The sequence below is a fragment of the Antechinus flavipes genome, chromosome 2 (genome assembly GCF_016432865.1).
Source record: "Antechinus flavipes isolate AdamAnt ecotype Samford, QLD, Australia chromosome 2, AdamAnt_v2, whole genome shotgun sequence".
NCBI classification, from domain to species: domain Eukaryota; kingdom Metazoa; phylum Chordata; class Mammalia; order Dasyuromorphia; family Dasyuridae; genus Antechinus; species Antechinus flavipes.
Window position 1 is genome coordinate 553,772,584 of NC_067399.1, and position 18,390 is coordinate 553,790,973.

The 18,390-nt window shown below is 33.3% G+C and overlaps 1 protein-coding gene across 1 annotated transcript in view; it reads right to left on the reverse strand.

Annotated features, from left to right (window-relative positions):
* LRRC28 (leucine rich repeat containing 28) overlaps positions 1–18,390 on the reverse strand; it is a 183,212-nt gene that overhangs the window by 76,080 nt on the left and 88,742 nt on the right. The window contains exon 6 of the mRNA XM_051981023.1: positions 6,209–6,415. Coding sequence (XP_051836983.1) covers positions 6,209–6,415 — 207 coding nt within the window. The remainder of the gene's footprint in view (positions 1–6,208; positions 6,416–18,390) is intronic.

Below are 18,390 nucleotides of genomic sequence, written 5' to 3' on the forward strand. Positions count from 1 at the left end.
GATAAGAACTACACAGGAAAATAATGACATCCCTTTTCAGGAAGCACTAGCAAAAATGATTTTCATTATGGTTCCAAAACTAGGAATGTTGGGATGGAAGTGTACAGAGAGACTTCTCTCAAAATCCAATGATCTTTGATACTCTTGATCATTCTCTTCTTGAAACTCTTTGTTTTTGGGACATCACTCTCTTCTGGTTCTTCTCTTACCTATTAGATTGCTCCTTCTCAGTCTCTTTTGCTGGATATATATCCCCACTTCAGCCTTTCTACCCAGAAGTGTTCCATAAGGCCCTGTTCTCTTCTATTTCTATATTATTTCATTTGATGAATCTATCAATTTTTTTTATTTAGGTTTATTTAGGTTTTCTATTCTGATGATTCTCAAATCTACTACCCTATTAACCAATCCTGCCATAACTCTCTTGCTCTCTATCTACCACAACTTCAATTGCTTTTCAGACATCTTGAACTGGAGGCCCAATATACATCTTAAATTCAACATGTCTAAAACTGAACTCATTATAATACCTTCTTTATCCTTAAACCCCTCACCCTTTCAAACATTCCTGTTATTCTTGAAGACAACACCATGTTTCCAGTCCTTTGGGCTTACTTCCCAGGGGACATCCAAGACAACTAACTATCTTTCACCTCCTATATCTAACCATTCCCAAGGCCAATTTATTTCACATTTACAACATCTCTAAAATATGGCTTCTTTTCTTCCATGATTCTGCACTGGTGCAGACCTTCTCACCTCATGCCTGGAATATTGCAATATCCTGCTGGTAAATCCACCTGCTTCACTTTTCTTCCAACTCCAACCTATCCTTCATTCAGTCACCAAAGTAATTGTCCTAAAGTACAGATCTAACTACATCCAATGTCTCTCTATTGTTTCAAAAATCAAATACAAAATGGTGCTTGGCAGTCAAAACTCTTAATAACTTAGTTCCCTCCTACCTTTCCAGTCTTCTTACACTTTATTCCCCATCACATACACTTTGATTCAATGACACTGGCCTCTTAGATGGAACAAAATAAAATATTCCATCTCTTTGTTTACCTGAATATAAAGTAAATGGCTTTTCTTCTATTTTGTTAATAAAGTATGAGGCAAAGTTTTCTTCTGAGAAGAATTAGTAGGGTGTAGTATGGGAGGCTTTAGAAGAGGAGTTTTGTAGCTGTCACTTTGTGGAAATGAAGAAGAGATTGAAGGCAAAAGAATCAAGAAAGACATTGGTAACACTGTTCTTTGCCTTAAGCTCACAGTTTTTTTATTTTTTATTTTTTTATTTTTTTATCTCTGTTTAGAGAGAAATCAGCCCTAGCATGACTTATACAGTCTCTGTAAGAGGTAAAGAAAATAAATGAGAGCATTTGGCTAAGGTGAAGAGTGTGAGCACGTATGGGATTGCAAGTATGAGAAAAGCAGTAACTTCTGGCAGGCATACCTTCATCAGCAGATTAAAAGAATGATCATAGCAGCCAAAGTATGGGGCTAAATGGAGGTTAAATAATCCCAATAAAAACCTGAAGTAGGTATCAGTGTGAACACTGTGCATCTGAAAGAAATTTCCAATACTTCACAAGTTCATTCCTAGTATCAAGGGGAAATACATGACTAAGGAAACCTAAAAACCATATGACTACTCAAACTTGCATTCCTAAGCATGAAGACAATCTCCTCCTTGCATATGGCTTTGGAATGTCTGAACATGGGCTTATATATACCTGCCCTATGAGATGGTCATTAAAGAATAAGGAATATTCATTCTTTCAGAAAAAACTGTCAAATTATGTTTTTTTTACTTTGTTACATAATTCCCATTCTTGATCTGTTTACTTGGGAAGGTTGCTTGTTTCTAAAAGTTGTCTTTGTTTAATTCACTTTTTGAATAAATTTACTTAGGGAACAATAATTTCCAAAAAATTATGAAAATTAACTATTGGTTAAGAGAATTTATCTTTTCCAGTATTTTAATGTGTTGGCAAAAGTTTCTTTTCTTCCAAGGGAACAATGATAGATCCAGTTTATTGCCCTTAGAGATAAACAATTCACATAGAAAAAGAAAAATGCTTTTGTAAATAAAAAAGCATAATAGTTATTATGACAACTTAAGGATCTTTGGAGCTTTGTATTTCAATTTTCAAATGACTTTTTTTGTTTATAAGTTAGTGAAATAATTCAGTTCTCAATGAAATAAATGCATTACATCCAACCATTCTGGAGAGCAATTTGGAACTATGCTCAAAAGGTTATCAAATTGTGCATACCCTTTGATCCAGCAATGTTACTACTGGGCTTATATCCCAAAGAGATCATAAAGAAGAGAAAGGGATCTGTATGTGCACAAATGTTTGTGGCAGCCCTCTTTGTAGTGGCCAGAAACTGAAAACTGAGTAGATGCCCATCAATTGGATAATGGCTGAATAAATTGTGGTATATGAATATTATGGAATCTTATTGTTCGGTAAGAAATGACCAACAGGATGATTTCAGAAAGGCCTAGAGAGACTTCACGAACTGATGCTGAGTGAAACAAGCAGGGTCAGGAGATCATTATATACTTCAACAAAAATACTATATGATGACCGATTCTGATGAACCTGGCCATCCGCAGCAATGAGATGAATCAAACCAGTTCCAACGGAGCAATAATGAACTGAACCAGCTATGCCCAGTGAAAGAACTCTGGGAGATGACTAAGAACCATTACATTGAATTTCCAATCCCTATATTTTTGCCTGCCAGCATTTGGGATTTCCTTCACAGGCTAATTGTACAATATTTCAGAGTCCAATTCTTTTTGTACAGCAAAATAACGGTTTGATCATGTATATTTATTGTGTATCTAATTTATACTTTAATATATTTAACATCTACTGGTCATCCTGCCATCTGGGGGAGGAGATGGGGAGAAGGAGGAGAAAAATTGGAACAAAAGGTTTGGCAATTGTGAATGCTGTAAAATTACCCATACATATAACTTGTAAATAAAAGGCTATTAAAAAAAAGAAGAAGAAGAAAATAAATGCATTGCTTATCCTAGCAGTTTATGTTCTTTGATTTAGTCAGTCAAATTTAATCACTTACAGAAATCTGTGGTGGATAATATGTTTCTATTAGGCACATGACATGACATTTGTAATTTAGCAGATGGCACAGCCAATTGCAGAAGTTTTTTTAAAAGCTATAGTTTTTAGTTTGTCTCTATCACTGATTATAATACCTTAGTACTTTATAGTGCTTTAAAAGAAATTTATTTCTCTAGTTGAAAGCCAAATTCTTATTAGTGTCTATTTTTTTTTAAAATATAAGCCAAATCCTTTGTCAACAATGGAGTTGGATTCAAATAAATGGGTTAATATGAATTTTGTAAACTAAGTTAAATTACAAGGGTCTCTCAGATCTTTGATTGCTTTTTGTATAAAAAGAGGAGTCAAATTTTGGTAGTACTTTTATTATTTACTTTACAAGGTTATGTAAAGGTAAAAATCTTTGTAAATCATAAAGTGTTATATAAATATGATAGGAATAGAGCATTCTGAATAAGTTCAAACTCAGTCCAGTGATTCAGATTTGGATATTAAAATGAAACTAAAGTATTTGTCAATTATGAAATGCGTTAAAAACTATTCTATTGATAAGAGATTAAAAGAACCAATTTTAAAAGGATATTAACTCAAAATAATGCTATTTTCTTCTACAGCTCTTCATATTGACCAGCCATATTAGGTCAGTAAGTCATTCCCATGTAATGGGCTGGAACTCTATACTTGAAACAAGAATTCTTACAAGGTGTTAATTCAGTGGAATTGATAAAGACAATGGTTATCTAGTTTAGCATGGTGATTAATAGTACTCTAGTTCAGTATGACTGAGTTAATCTTACAACAAATAATGGTTCCCTAATGATATAACGACTGATTTATACTCCATATACTGTAAATGATCTAATTATAATAGAGCACATAAAGTGGGACAAACTTAGCCAGAGTCAGACTCTGAGCTGACAGAGGACTGGAGCCAGGAGCTCAAGTGCTAGCTCAAAGAGAGACATTCATTCCACCTCCCACCTTTGTGGTGGCTGGAGGTTAGAGCACAAGCTCCCAGAGTAAGACAGACTTCAAAACAGAGACCATCGTGGTAGTCCTCCTGTTTCCTCCACAGAAACCAAGACACATTCTGGAGGACCTCCAGAAAGCTAGCCAAACCCTGGGCAAGGAGACAAGACTTTAAAGGAGATAATAAAGAATTTTACTTTATCCCTGGTTACTCTTGTGGTGAATTATGCTGAAACAAAGGCTGGTTCAGAGATCTCCAGAAAACCAACCAGAACATTACATTCCCAGAAGGTGGCAGAAGCGCAAAAAGATTTTGGATACTAACATTCTTTGGCTTTGACCTTTTATGCTTCAGAAAGCAAGGAAACTCAATAGTTTCCTCAGCCATTTAAAAGACCAGCACACTTCAAACAGGTCTTAACATATAGGAAATAGAATATGATTGATGACTCTGAAGGAAAGAATGAGGCTGATGACTTGGTGTAGTTTTTCTGCTTAAATCCCATTCACTCAAAGTTAGAAAATCACCATTGTGATATCATAGGTCCTCTTCAAAAACAAAGGATTAACTACATCAAGGTATATGATTTCATTGATGCCCTCCCAGATGAAAAAATTCTAATTTTAATTCTCTTAGTTTCTGTCTCCATCTCTCAATATGTTTCAGAAGTAGAACTTGAACCCTGGTTTTCCTGGCTCTGAGGATAATATTCTAAACATTATGCCACTCTGAGTCTCATTATATATATGAGCTATGACTACAATTGTTAATATTTTAATTTTACTTTCAAAATACTTATATCTCGTCACAGGTTTCAAACTTTAATATTAAAATATTTTTGAAATTAAAAAAATAGGAATATTTGGATAAGTGCCTTCTGGGTATAAAAAGAATACTTCCACAGTAAAAGTGGAAGTTTTAGGACTTAAAATAAGCTTTCTTTGTTAAATAATAGTGCTATATTGAATACTATAAAGACCAATTTAAATGTGTTTAAAGAAAACAAAGAATGAACTTCTTTTACCTAGATAATGAAATATTTTTAATCTCCCCTTTTATTTCCAGAATTTCAAATCTGGCATTTAATTGGAGATTTTTTTCTTTTTCTAGTTTTTTTAGTTGCACGCCCAATTCATTGATCTTCTCTTTCTCTATTTTATGCAAGTAAGTAAATATCTATAGATATAAAACTTCCCCTAAGAAGTAGTTTGGCTCCATCCCATAAATTATGGTATGCTGTCTTATTAGTCTTTCTCTTGGATGAAATTATCTATTGTGTCTATGGTTTGTTGTTTTACCCATTATTCTTTAGGATTAGATTATTTAGTTTTCAATCAATATTTGGTTTACTTTTTTTCCTGGTAATTTATTACGAATAATTTTTATTGCATTATGATCTGAAACAGATACATTTACTATTTCTGCTTTTCTGCATTTGATTCTGAGGTTTTTATGCTCTGATATATGGTCAATTTTTTGTGTAGATTCCATGTACTGCCAAGAAAATTGTATATTCCTTTCTATCTCCATTCAATTTTCTCCAAATTTTCTCCCAACTTTTCTAAAATTCTATTTACCCCCTTAACTTCTTTCTTATTTATTTTTATTTTTTATTTTTAGTAGCTTTTTATTTACAAGTTATATGCATGGGTAATTTTACAGCATTGACAACTGCCAAACTTTTTGTTCCAAATTTTCCCCTCTTTCCCCCCACATCTCTCCTAGATGGCAGGATGACCAATACATGTTAAATATATTAAAGTTCTTATTTATTTTGTGATTTGATTTACCTAGTTCTGATAGAGCAAGGTTGAGCTCCCCCACTAGTAGTTTTTCTGTCTATTTCTTCTTACAGTTCTCCTAACTTCTCCTCTAGGAACTTGGATGCTCTACCACTTGGTGCATATAATGTTTAGTATTAATATTACTTCATCACTTTAGCAAGATGTAATTTCACTCCTTAACTCTTAGTTAGATTATTTTTGCTTTTGTTTTATCTGAGAAAAGGATCGCTAGCCCTACATTTTTTACTTCATCTGAAGCATAACAGTTTCTGCTCTAGCCTTTTACCTTTACTCTGTATGTAGACAGTGAAATATTTTTAATAAAAATTTTATTAACAAATGGAATTACTTACCAAGTGGCAAAAATGCAAGACGATTTCCAGCCATGGAGAGTTCATTGAGGCTAGGAAGTTGGCAAAGATGACGAGGTACACACCATAAATGATTTCGGTCCACAGTTAGATACTGCAGAGAAAGGCACATATGAAGCCTCTCCGGTAAAGTTAATAAACGATTGGTAGAAATGTCTAGCGTCTGCAGCTCCTTTAAATCTCCAACCTCTGGAATTAAAATTAATACAAGATAGCACTCTAATTAATTTCATTTCCACAAGCACAATGAACAAATGAAATTAATTAAGTTGAATCAATAATAAGAGGCAATGACTAGTTAACAAAGCTATCAATTATAAAGCACATGATTTTAGGGGAAATCAAACAAAACAATCAACTTGGATAGCTTTTCTAAACTAGATTGCTACAATTCAATAATAGTTTTTAGGTGCTGGTGTGAAACAAAAGGGGAAGTTGAAAAATTAAAGGCAATGAAACAGATCTAGAATTGTGCTATGGTAACTTACATCTCAAGCCTTGACATCTCCAATTAGATGTCTAGTAAACATTTTAAATCCAGTATGTCCAGAACAGAACTTAGTATCTTTTTTTCCTAAACTTTTCCTATCTCCCACCCTCTCTATTACTGTAAGGGCAAGACCAGTCCTTCAGAGCTCCCAACTTTAGAGTCTTCCTGTATTCTTCCCTATCTCTCACCTTACTCCTCACCAACCTTGCCTACCAGTTTAATCTTTGCAATATCTCTCTAAAGTGCTCCCTTCTTGCCTCTGACAATGCTGCCATTCTGGAGAAGGCCCTCATCACCTCATGCCTGGTTTATTTCAATTGCTTGCTAGTGGATCTTCTTGCCTCTAGTCTCTTCCCCACTCCAGTCCATCCTCCATTTAGTCAGGTCATTACCTCTGGCTGTCCCTCATGCCTAGAATATTTGTCCTCCACTCTTGACTACTGATCTGTTTATCTTGTTTTAAGTCCCAGCCAAAACCCTACCCTTTACACAAAGCTTTCTCCAACCATTTTTAATTCCAGTGACTTCCTTTTGTTAATTATTTTCTATTTTGTATATAGCTTGCTTTATATACATATACATATACATATATATATATTTTTTTTTGTTTGCATGTTGTCTCACCTATTAGATTGTAAGCTCCTTGAGGTCAAAGATTATCTTTTGCTGCTTTTTGTGTCCTCCATGCTTAGTCCAATGCCTAACACATAGTAGGTGCTTAGGAAGTGGTTATTCATTAATTTATTAATAATTGTCTACCTTTAAATAGTCTCTCATCAAATAACATAGTGACAAATTATTAGACTTGATCACAAAAGCAGGATTACTGCCTTAAAAATTTGAGAGAAAGGTAAGATTTGAGAATCATCAGCAAAGAAATGGTAATTAAATCCATGAGAGCTAATGAAGTTATAAAATGAAGCAGTATTGTAAGAAAAAAGAAAAGGAACTAGGATAGAACGCTAAAGGATATCTGCCATTAGAAGGCATGATCTTCAACAATTACTGAGCATTTATACTATGTTTTATGCTAGTGATCTAAAGAAGTATGACGATATCATCCATACCCTTACAGAGTTTATAATCGAAGTGGAACGACAGTACATGTGATAAATATGAAAGCAGGTAAATGGCAAATGACAAATGAGAAGCAGCATAGAAAGTAGGTCTACGTTAAGCTAATCTCAATAGACACAATTAGATACTTTGGAGAAACTCATTTCATTTTTCCTAATCATCAAAATATTCCTATGAGAAACAAAGGAATCTAAAAGTCAAAGAAAAACACGGCTTGAATATGGGCTGACTGGTTTAGATTTGCAAGAGTTTTTAAGCTAGGGTCAGTGAAGCTAGGGTCTTTTCTAAAAAAAAAAAAGATAATTATTTTAATATAATAGGACTTTTTTGTAATCCTAAATATTTTACACTTGTAAAACTCTTTTTTTTCTGAAAAAGTTTTCAAAGGCCTTACCAGATTGCCAAAGGAGTCCATGAGACAAAAAAAGTGATGATAATGATGATAACAATAATAACTAATATTTACATATTCCTATTTGCCAGACACTGTGACAAGTGCTTCACAATTATTATTTCACTGATCCCCACAATCCTGGAAGGTAAGCACTCCATTTTAAAAATGAGGAAATTTAGGGCAAATGGAGGTTTTATAACTTGTCCAATGTTGCACAATTAGTAAATGTAAGAAGACAGAATTTGAGTTGATTTCATCCTAACTCAAGGTCCAGAATTCTATCCATTTTGTCACCTAGCTACACCTAATGTCTTGTGCATAACCATATCCTTGACATAAACATAAAGAGATATTAGAATTAGGTATCTAGAAAATAAAATGTAAAATAATTACCTTTTTCTTCTAGGTTTGGTTTTGATATATAGAAAGGACATTGGATAAGAAATTTTAGTGTGAGGGACAATGGTTAAATATCCAATAGTAATAAATCTAGTACTAAAGAATAAAATTATATCAGGCAATAAAATTGTATACAGTCACAATTGGTCATTTTCAAGAAACTGCCTCTAAGTTCTAAGGCCTTCTTCTAAGATCACCTAAATTATAAATTTATACTATAAATTTGAAGAGAGTTATCAGCATAAATGATATCAAACATCTGAAATATTTCTAACCACAATGTGGTCACCCCTCCTGTCACATACTTGTCCTGATTCACTTCCTTTTTTTCTTTTGGCTGATTTGTTTACATTTCTGTATTAATAAGTTAGTGAACATAATTTGACCATTTTGGATATACTTACTATCTTTAAGAAGGGTTTCATTGAATACGAATATGTGCAGTCTTAAATCAAATGATGATAAGATCAATGCAGATTCTTTAATGGCTGAACATTTTCTTTTTTTTTTTTATTATAGCTTTTTATTTACAAGATATATGCATGTGTAATTTTTCAGCATTGACAATTGCAAGACTTTTTGTTCCAACTTTTCCCCTCCTTCCCCCACTCCCACCCCCCCTTCCGCAGATGGGCAAGTTGACCAATACATATTAAATATGTTAAAGTATAAGTTAAATACAATATATGTATACATGTCCATACAGTTATTTTGCTGTACAAAATGAATCAAACTTTGAAATAGTATACAATTAGCCTGTGGAAAAAAAATCAAAAATGCAGGCAGACAAAAATAGAGGGATTGGGAATTCTATGTAATGATTCATAGTCATCTCCCAGAATTCTTTCACTGAATGTAGCTGGTTCAATTCATTACTACTCTATTGGAATTGATTTAGTTCATCTCATTGTTGAAGAGGGCCACGTCCATCAGAATTGATCATCATATAGTATTGTTGTTGAAGTATATAATGATCTTCTGGTCCTGCTCATTTCACTCAGCACCAATTCATTTAAGTCTCTCCAGGCTTTTCTGAAATCACCTGCTGGTCATTTGTTACAGAACAATAACATTCCATAATATTCATATACCACAATTTATTCAGCCATTCTCCAATTGATGGGCATCCACTCAGTTTCCAGTTTCTGGACACTATAAAGAGGGCTGAATGGCTGAACATTTTCAAGGAAAGTCTACTGTTTCTTGTGAGATTTGTCTATTGCAGGCATATACACATCCTTAATAACACAATTATCACATAATTGAATGCTAGTATTTACCTTCTTGGTAACAGAGTTAGTATTTAATCATTCTCTTTGTTGACATAACTAGAAATCTTTGATTTTTTGAAGTTCACTTTATCTTAATTTATCATCCAATTCATGTAATAGTGAAGTTTTTTTTTTTTTTTTAGTAATTATAAGTCTTCCTTTAGTAGCTTAAAACTTCATTCATCTGGTATAACTAATAATCATGCTAATGTTATTTTTACAAATTTATCCTTTGCCATGACAGATTTTCAAATATACTTTCAAATACCAAATTAAAAGTACCCATCTAAAAAAGGGCAAAAAATAAACACTTATTATCAAAAGTCAAGAATGAGATATAAAAATAAAGTATCTTGTGTAAAATTAGACATAAAACTTAAACATTGAATTATTGCCCTCAGAGTAAAAGAAATAATAAGTTTTAATATATAAAAAGTTTTCTTTGTTATAAAAAAGGTTTGGCTATTTAGTTTTTGCTCTGGTTTGTTGGGTGGTGTTCTTTGTTTTCAAAGAGAAACAAAATGACACTTCTTTACAAATTACAGTCTGGCCAACTGTGAGTTATTAGACCAACACAAACTCAGAATCCTATACCATAGGTTGGAAACAAATAGTCCATGTGAACATTTGGGGTGGATTTTCCAAATCTGCATAACTCACATTTCTTTTGAGCACAGCACCTTCCTTAATGAGGGCATGCTATGCTGAACATTCCTATGCCAGTGTCTCCCATTCATGCACTCAATTCTAAAGTTCTTCAGTAAGACCTTGAAGATGTCCTTGTGAAATATGTATAGAGGAATTGCACATGCTTAGCAGATATAGGATTATTTGCCATGTAGAGAAGGGAATGGGGGAAAGGGAGGAAGAAAAAACATTTGAACAACAAGGTTTTGTAAGAGTGAATGCTGAAAACTGTCTATGCATATGTTTTGAAAATAAAACGCTTTAATTAAAAAAAAAAAGCATCCTTATATAGCCAACCACAATTTTTAAGCTCTCAGGAGAGAAGTGGGAAATAAAAGGTGAGATCTAAGTATAAGGGGGAAAAAAGAGAGGAATTAGGGAGAGGTAAGGGAGGGATCAAGGAGGGGCCAGGTGGAACTGACCAGGTCCCAGAATTGTCTAACTATGCTAATCAAGACAGTCTCAGAGAGAATGAGCTGATTAAGAATTCTGGTTTGGGGAAGATGGTGGGATAGGTCAGAAAATTCCAAGCTCTTCAGATTCCCCCCACAAATAAAATCAATTGCACCCCAAGATGAACATAGTCCAGTGAAAAACAAATAAGACTTGGGCCGAACAGGGAGAGTCCTCCTGGGACAATTAGAGAAGACCTGAAGAAAGACCCCAGGGCTAGGTTCAATTTTCAGGACTTTGTCTCAACCAAACATGAACTTAATAGAAAATTTGATATAAAAAAGACATTAGAGGGGGGAAGGAGGGCTGGTAGTTCTGAAAACCTATCCACATTATGAATAGATTAAATATGAAAGAAATGGGGGGAATAGGATAAGATAGAGTATAGAGGGGTATATAGATTTGTGTCAATGGAACAAGTTATATAGATTAATGGGAAAGGGATAAAGAGGAAGGGAAGTGGGGTTGATAATAATTGATCTTAGACAAAATCAAACTTCAAGATTCAATCAAGAAAGAAATCTATATTATATATCAGCCATATTAACATTGATATGGTAAATGTGTATGTGTATATATATATATGTGTGTGTGTTTATATGCAAGTAGAAGTACATATTTGTATGTGTATGCACACACATACACACACATATACCCATGTTTAACTGTAGTCTGTCTGGGAGAAGTGGGGGAGGGAATGAAACGGGGAAAAAGTTTGAAAGTGCAAACAGAGAACAAAAGAATAACCTACAAAGAAAAGATGGACAGTCATAAATATATAATCTATACTATTATTATATATGCTTTTTTGAAATTTATTGTTATAAATTTTGAGTCCTCTCTGATGTTCTTCTGGGCACACAAGATAATGTTTTGTTCTGTTTTCTTTAAAATTTTCCTTTTTGGTGCTCCAAATCACTATTAATCAGAGAAATGCAAATTAAGACAACTCTGAGATACCACTACACACCTGTCAGATTGGCTAAGATGACAGGAAAAGATCATTACAAATGTTAGTGGGGATGTGGGAAAAGCAGAACACTAATACATTGTTGATGGAATTGTGAACACATCCAGCCATTCTGGAGAGCAATTTGGAATTATGACCCAAAAGTCATCAAACTGTGCATACCCTTTGATCCAGCAGTGTTCCCACTGGGCTTATATCCCAAAGAGATCTTAAAGGAGAGAAAGGGACCCACATGTGCAAAAATGTTTGTGGCAGCCCTTTTTGTAGTGGCAAGGAAGTGGAAACTGAGTGGATACCCATCAACTGGAGAATGGTTGAATAAATTGTGGTATATGAATGTTATGGAATATTATTGTTCTGTAAGAAAGGACCAATAGGATCATTTCAGAGAGGCTTGGAGAGACTTACATGAACTGATGCTGAGTGAAATGCGCAGAACCAGAAGAGCATTATATATGGCAACAACAAGACTATACAATGATCAATTCTGATGGAAGTGGCTCTTTTCAACAATGAGATGATCCAAACCAATTTCAATGATCTTGTGATAAAGAGAGCCATTTATATCCAGGGAGAGTACTGTGGGAACTGAGTGTGGATCACAACATAACATTTTCACTCTTTTTATTGTAGTTTACTTGCATTTTATTTTCTTTCTCATTTTTTTCTGTCTCATTTGATTTTTTTTGTGCAGTAAGATAATTGTATACATATGTGTACACATACTGGATTTAATACATTTTTACCATGTTTAATTTATATTGGATTATTTGCCATTGGTGGGGGGGGGGGGAAGAGGAGGAAAACTGGAACGCAAGGTTTTGTAAAGGTTAATGTTGAAAAGTTATCCATGCATAAGTTTTAAAAATTAAAAGCTTTAATAAAAATAAGTAATTAAAAAAAAGAATTTTAGCCTCACATCATTTGCATTGCTTTTTCTGACCACTAAGTGAATGTTTGTCTTATGTGAATTCTCCATAAAAGTTTTTTAGGCAAGTATAACTTTGGGATTCATCATGTCCAACCCACCTGAATTTTGCTCTCTGCAGTACACTTTAAATGTTTGGGAGTTTAGGTAGAGAAAGAATTAAAATTTTTGTTCTATAGTTTAAGTTAAATTTTATTTATAATATAATGGACAAATAGTGATTATCAACACCAGAGAGACAATGTTTGAAGAAATAAATAAAATCAAGTAATTATTAAGTATACATATATACACACACATACAGACACTATGTGTGTGTATAGGTATATGAATATATAAAGTATATATATATATGTATACATATATATATATATATTAGATATGTGTATATCTATGTATGACAATAATTGCCTAAAATATCCTTGCTAGGTCACCATAATCAAAAGCATATATATTCTATCTAAGAGATTTAAGTGTGGAACAAAGAAGATATCTGATAAGAGTCTAAAAATCAAAAACAAGAAATAGATTTTGGATAGTGAAAAGACAGCCTAAATCAAAAGAAAACTCATATTCATCTGAAATTCAAGCCTCAGGGGGTCAATTAATGAATTAAATAATCAATAAATATTTATTAAGCACTTACTACAAAAGGTTTATGGCAGAGAAGAACTTGTGCTTCTGGGAAATAAAGAGATGGAGTGCTGAGCACTTGCTCCATGTGCACTTAGTTTAACTTCTGAATGTATGGATCAAATGATAATATATGTAAAACACTTAGCACAGTGCCTGGCTCATAATAAATACTTAAATACTCCCTTCCCTTGTCATCTGGGGAAGAGGTTAAAAAAGGGTTTTTCAACCTCAGTATTATAACCTGGAGTCCTAAATATTAATTTATTTTCTAACATTAAAATCTTTTGCAATTTCTCAGCAGCTAATACTTAACTCCCCATAAAACTATTTTGCATTTATTTTAGATATGCTTGTTAATGTATATGCTATTTCAATAGAATGTAAACTCCTTGAGGGTAATAACCTTTACTTTTTGGCTTTATGTTACTAGCACAGTGCCTAGCACATTAAGAGAAATTTAAAAATGCTAGCTGAAATGAATTGAACTGAATTCTGGGGTATACAAACTCTTAAATCTTCTTCTTCAAATCCTAGTAAATCAGAGCCATCATTCCCCAAAGAAAAAAATTTCTTCCTCCTGTATCTTTCTACACACTCTTATTCTTACATACCTCGGCCTTCCATTTCATGTTACATGCCATATTGACAGCTTATAAGTGCATATCAAAATAAATATTTACTAATCTACTAAATATGAAGCATATATGCAGATAGATCATATATAATATCCTTACCAAAGTTGCATGACATAGATCATCTATGTGGATTAGGGGAATGATGACACATAACATGCATAGTTATACCATATATTAAAGTTGCCAGCTAAATAAATTCACAAACCACATGTGATACATAGCACAATACAGCAAAGTAAAATATGTAGATTAGATATACAGGTCACATGTAATACTTAAATCATAGGAGAAAAGTACCTAATGTAATCAAAATACAAAGGCCAAATGCCATACACAATATGCACAGCACTGTTATCTACTGCATTCCAGACCTGGATTTTTTATTCATATTACAGACTGAAGTTACACAGGCACATTATATGTACTCCATCAATGTTTATTGATGCCTATCTTTCATTGTTCCTGGAGCCTCTTAAGTCAACACCACTTCAAATCATATAATATGGACATTCCAAAGTTCAGTTCTGAAACCATAATATCCTGAGACCCTCTGGCTTGAAGTATCAATCTCATAGATGCCTAAATTGATTATAGGAATTTCCAGTGCTGCCTTTTTCACTCTTGATCAGGTATATCCTCTAATCAAATTTAGTATTAAGCCAAGGGCAAAGATATTTACTATGCTGGGCTAGTTTTGCTTGATGGACAAGAAAAGATGAAGATGCAATTTCTGCAACATCTGAATTGTGATCCGGATAGTCTCCATATTGGTCATTTGTCTGAGTCCAAAAGTCTTTACAACTGGTAGACAAATTATTCTTAGGGCTGCTTGGTTGATTCTCTATTGCAAAGTTTCTTAAATTGTTGGTTGGGGTGCAATATGGAGTCATTTAATGGAGATCATGAAATTATGATTTGTTATAAGTAAATGTTTGAATTGTATGCCTATTTAATATACTTATATGCCCAAGATTATGTAAAAATTTCTCAGGAGAAAAGGAGCTGTGAGTGGAAAAAGTTTAAGAGGCCCTGCTCTATTTTTCCTGTAAAAAGGAAGTTCAATTAATTACTCTATGGTAACAGGTAGTTATGATATATTGTCTCTGTAGGACCTTAACTATTCTCCAGAGCTATCTTCTAGACTAGCAAACTTTTCAATCTTTTACCTACCTAGAGCAGATAAAGGGAGAATAAGGAAGATGACATTCTATTTTTCTGCTATATTATTTTTTCCCCAAGGATCCAAAGATTTCATAAAGGCCTCAGATCTTTGGCTGGACTTCTTGACATCAAATTTAGAGAACTTATATACTATTGCATGTTTCTAAGTTTTTTCTGACCTGCGACTGTAAGCTAAAGAAAAGACTTCTTCAATTGGTCTCAAAATAATGGTAGTGAGTTTCCAAGTCTTCTCCACCTCCTATAAATCCAAAACACAACTCAAAAGGCAAATATGGTCCTTTCCCAGTAGCAGCCAGTATGAAACAGAGAAAGTTTTATTATTCTTGGTGGCATTATAAGCATGAACAAAAAATTCTTCAAAGTGATTTTACAGTTTTTTCTGCTCAAACCTCAAGATTTCTACCATGTTCTGTGGCATGTTATTAAAATGTTCTGACTGTAGGTCTCCTTGAGGATGGCAAGGCACAGCTTCAGAACGATTCTGGCAATCTAGCACCTCCTTCAGCAGCTTGCTTTTATCCTTCACTTGTAAGCACTACTCAGTTGCCAAATGTAGATATATGGTGGCCAAGGAAAATACTGGTAAAAAAGAATAACTTGTTTGTAAAATCTTAGAGAGAAGAATAGAGCTAAACTATACTGTTCAACATACGTTTTGTCTGTGGAAGTTTTCTGGGGTTTTATGAGAACTAAAATGCAAATGAAATTTCCCTACTTCCCACTGTCATGGAGTGATATAAATTTTAATTCATATTATGGAATATAAAATGGTATAAAATATGGTTTGGGGGGCAGAAAAGGAAAATATACAATGAGACGCCTCTAGTTAGATTATTAAATGCTATGTGAAATTCCAACTTCAACTTACATGTTGTGTAGAAAAGCAGTTTGGGGCATGTCAAGTATATTCAGTTATGTAGTGAAATAAGTAGCAGATTGTTTTATGAATTTATTGGTGGGTATTTGATAAATATCTTTATTATTTTTTTTCTTTTCCTGAGGCAATTGGGGTTAAGTGACTTCCCGGGGATCACACAGCTAGGAAGTGTTGTTATGTAAGACCAAATGTGAGACCACATTTGAACTCAGGTCCTTCTGACTTCAGGGTGGGTACTCTATCAATCTTTATTGTTTCTAATACTGACCATTGACCTCCCTGACTTCCTTTAAGTCCCAACTAAAACTCACCTTCTACAGGAAGACTTTCATAATCTCTCTTAATTCTAGTACCTGGCTGCATTTAATTGTTTCCATTTCGCCTGTATATTATTTACTTTGTACATATTTTTTGCATGCTTTCTCCCCTATTAGATTGTTGTTCCTTGTGTTTCCAGTAATAACCTGGCCAAACACATGGGCTTCATCTTATGCCATATGCACTTCCTATGAATAACAAAAAGATCATTTAATAACTCTAATCATCAGTAATCAACAAATATTTATTTCATGATCCTGATTAACATGCATTACATGTTAATGGGAGAAAAACATATAACAATAGTTTGCTCTTTCTGCTAAACAAATACATTCAAATCTAAACACACAGGTTCAAATCTGTCATTAGCTATAATCGTTATCATCATCATCTTCTTCTTCGTTGTTATCATTGTCTTCTTTTTTTTTTCTTTGTCATCAATCATCATCTTCTATGTCTCATTCTTCTTCTTTTCTCTGTCTCTGTCTCTGTCTCTGTCTTTTGCTGAGGCACCTGGGGTTAAGTGACCTGCCCAGGTTCACACCGCTAAGAAATGTTAAGGTTTGAGGTTGAGGTCTGATTTCAGGGACAGTGTTCTATCCACTACACCATCTAGCTGCCCCTGATATGTATACTCTACATATATCAAAAGATGAATCTAATGATTTATATTACAATGAGAAGGTTTAGAGAGACAAGGCAACAAAATTGTGTTGCCCTATTTGAAGTAATGTTTTTGCTTTTAGATACTAATTTCAGAGTTAAATAATGTTAACAATCATAATCTATTAAAAAATAAACTTGAACCCTTAGCTTTTAGACTAAAAGGATATATCAAAATATCTTTAAAATGTGAAACTTATCTTAAGCAGGATAGTAAAAAAAATTCTTGACAAAACTAGGAATTGAAAGTGACAGTGCTTAGATTAGGATTACAACCTTGGCATAATAAATAATGTTTTGGGTTTTTTTCTGGTAAATGGGGGGGGGAACCCCAATTCATTTAATAAAGGAAAGAACTAATTCCAAGTAAGGAAAACATGGTAAGATATTAATTAGACCAGTAAAAAATTTCTAACTACAAGTATGTATTAAACAAGTGAAAAATGTTGTCAAGATAATAGGGAAGAATGACATTTTTTAAATCTGAACCTGAAAATTAAATTTGCAAGGACCAATAAAGCTAAAATCGATTGAAGAATATTTCTGAGTTTTCACATTAGTGAAGCAATGAAATACAAACCTTTTCAAGAAGAATTGAATGAAACTGAAGAACTAGAAAAAAAGTTTTGGAAAGTGGTAAATTTTTTTGGAGAAAAAATTTTTGGGAAACTACAAGGCAGAAAATTTTGGAATAGCTATTGTTATCTTTTGTTTTTATCACCTTCCTTTTACAAATATAACTGTCTTCTTGTTTTTGTGGAGAGCAGTGGTGGTATGAAAGCAGTTTAGCAAAACAAAATAATACAGAAATTGAGTTTGACCATATATGCAATGATCTACAGCCATAGTACCATATCTCTGCAAAGAAAGGAGGGAGATAATTTTTCTTTTTTCCAAGGCTAAAGTTGATCATTATATTTAATGAGCAGTCAATTTTATTTGTTTCATTTTGTATCACTCCAAAAATCTTCCCTTGCTTCATTGTATTCTTCATATTTACTGTTTCTTATAGGGCAGAATTTTCCATTACACTCACATTATATAATTTACTTATCCATTCTCTTTTGAAGAGTATTTATTTTGTTTCCAATCCTTTGCTACCACAGAAAGTAGAACTTTGTATTTTTGCAGTTCTTGGCATATGATTTCGTAGTGGGATCACTGGGTCAAAATTATGGAAATAT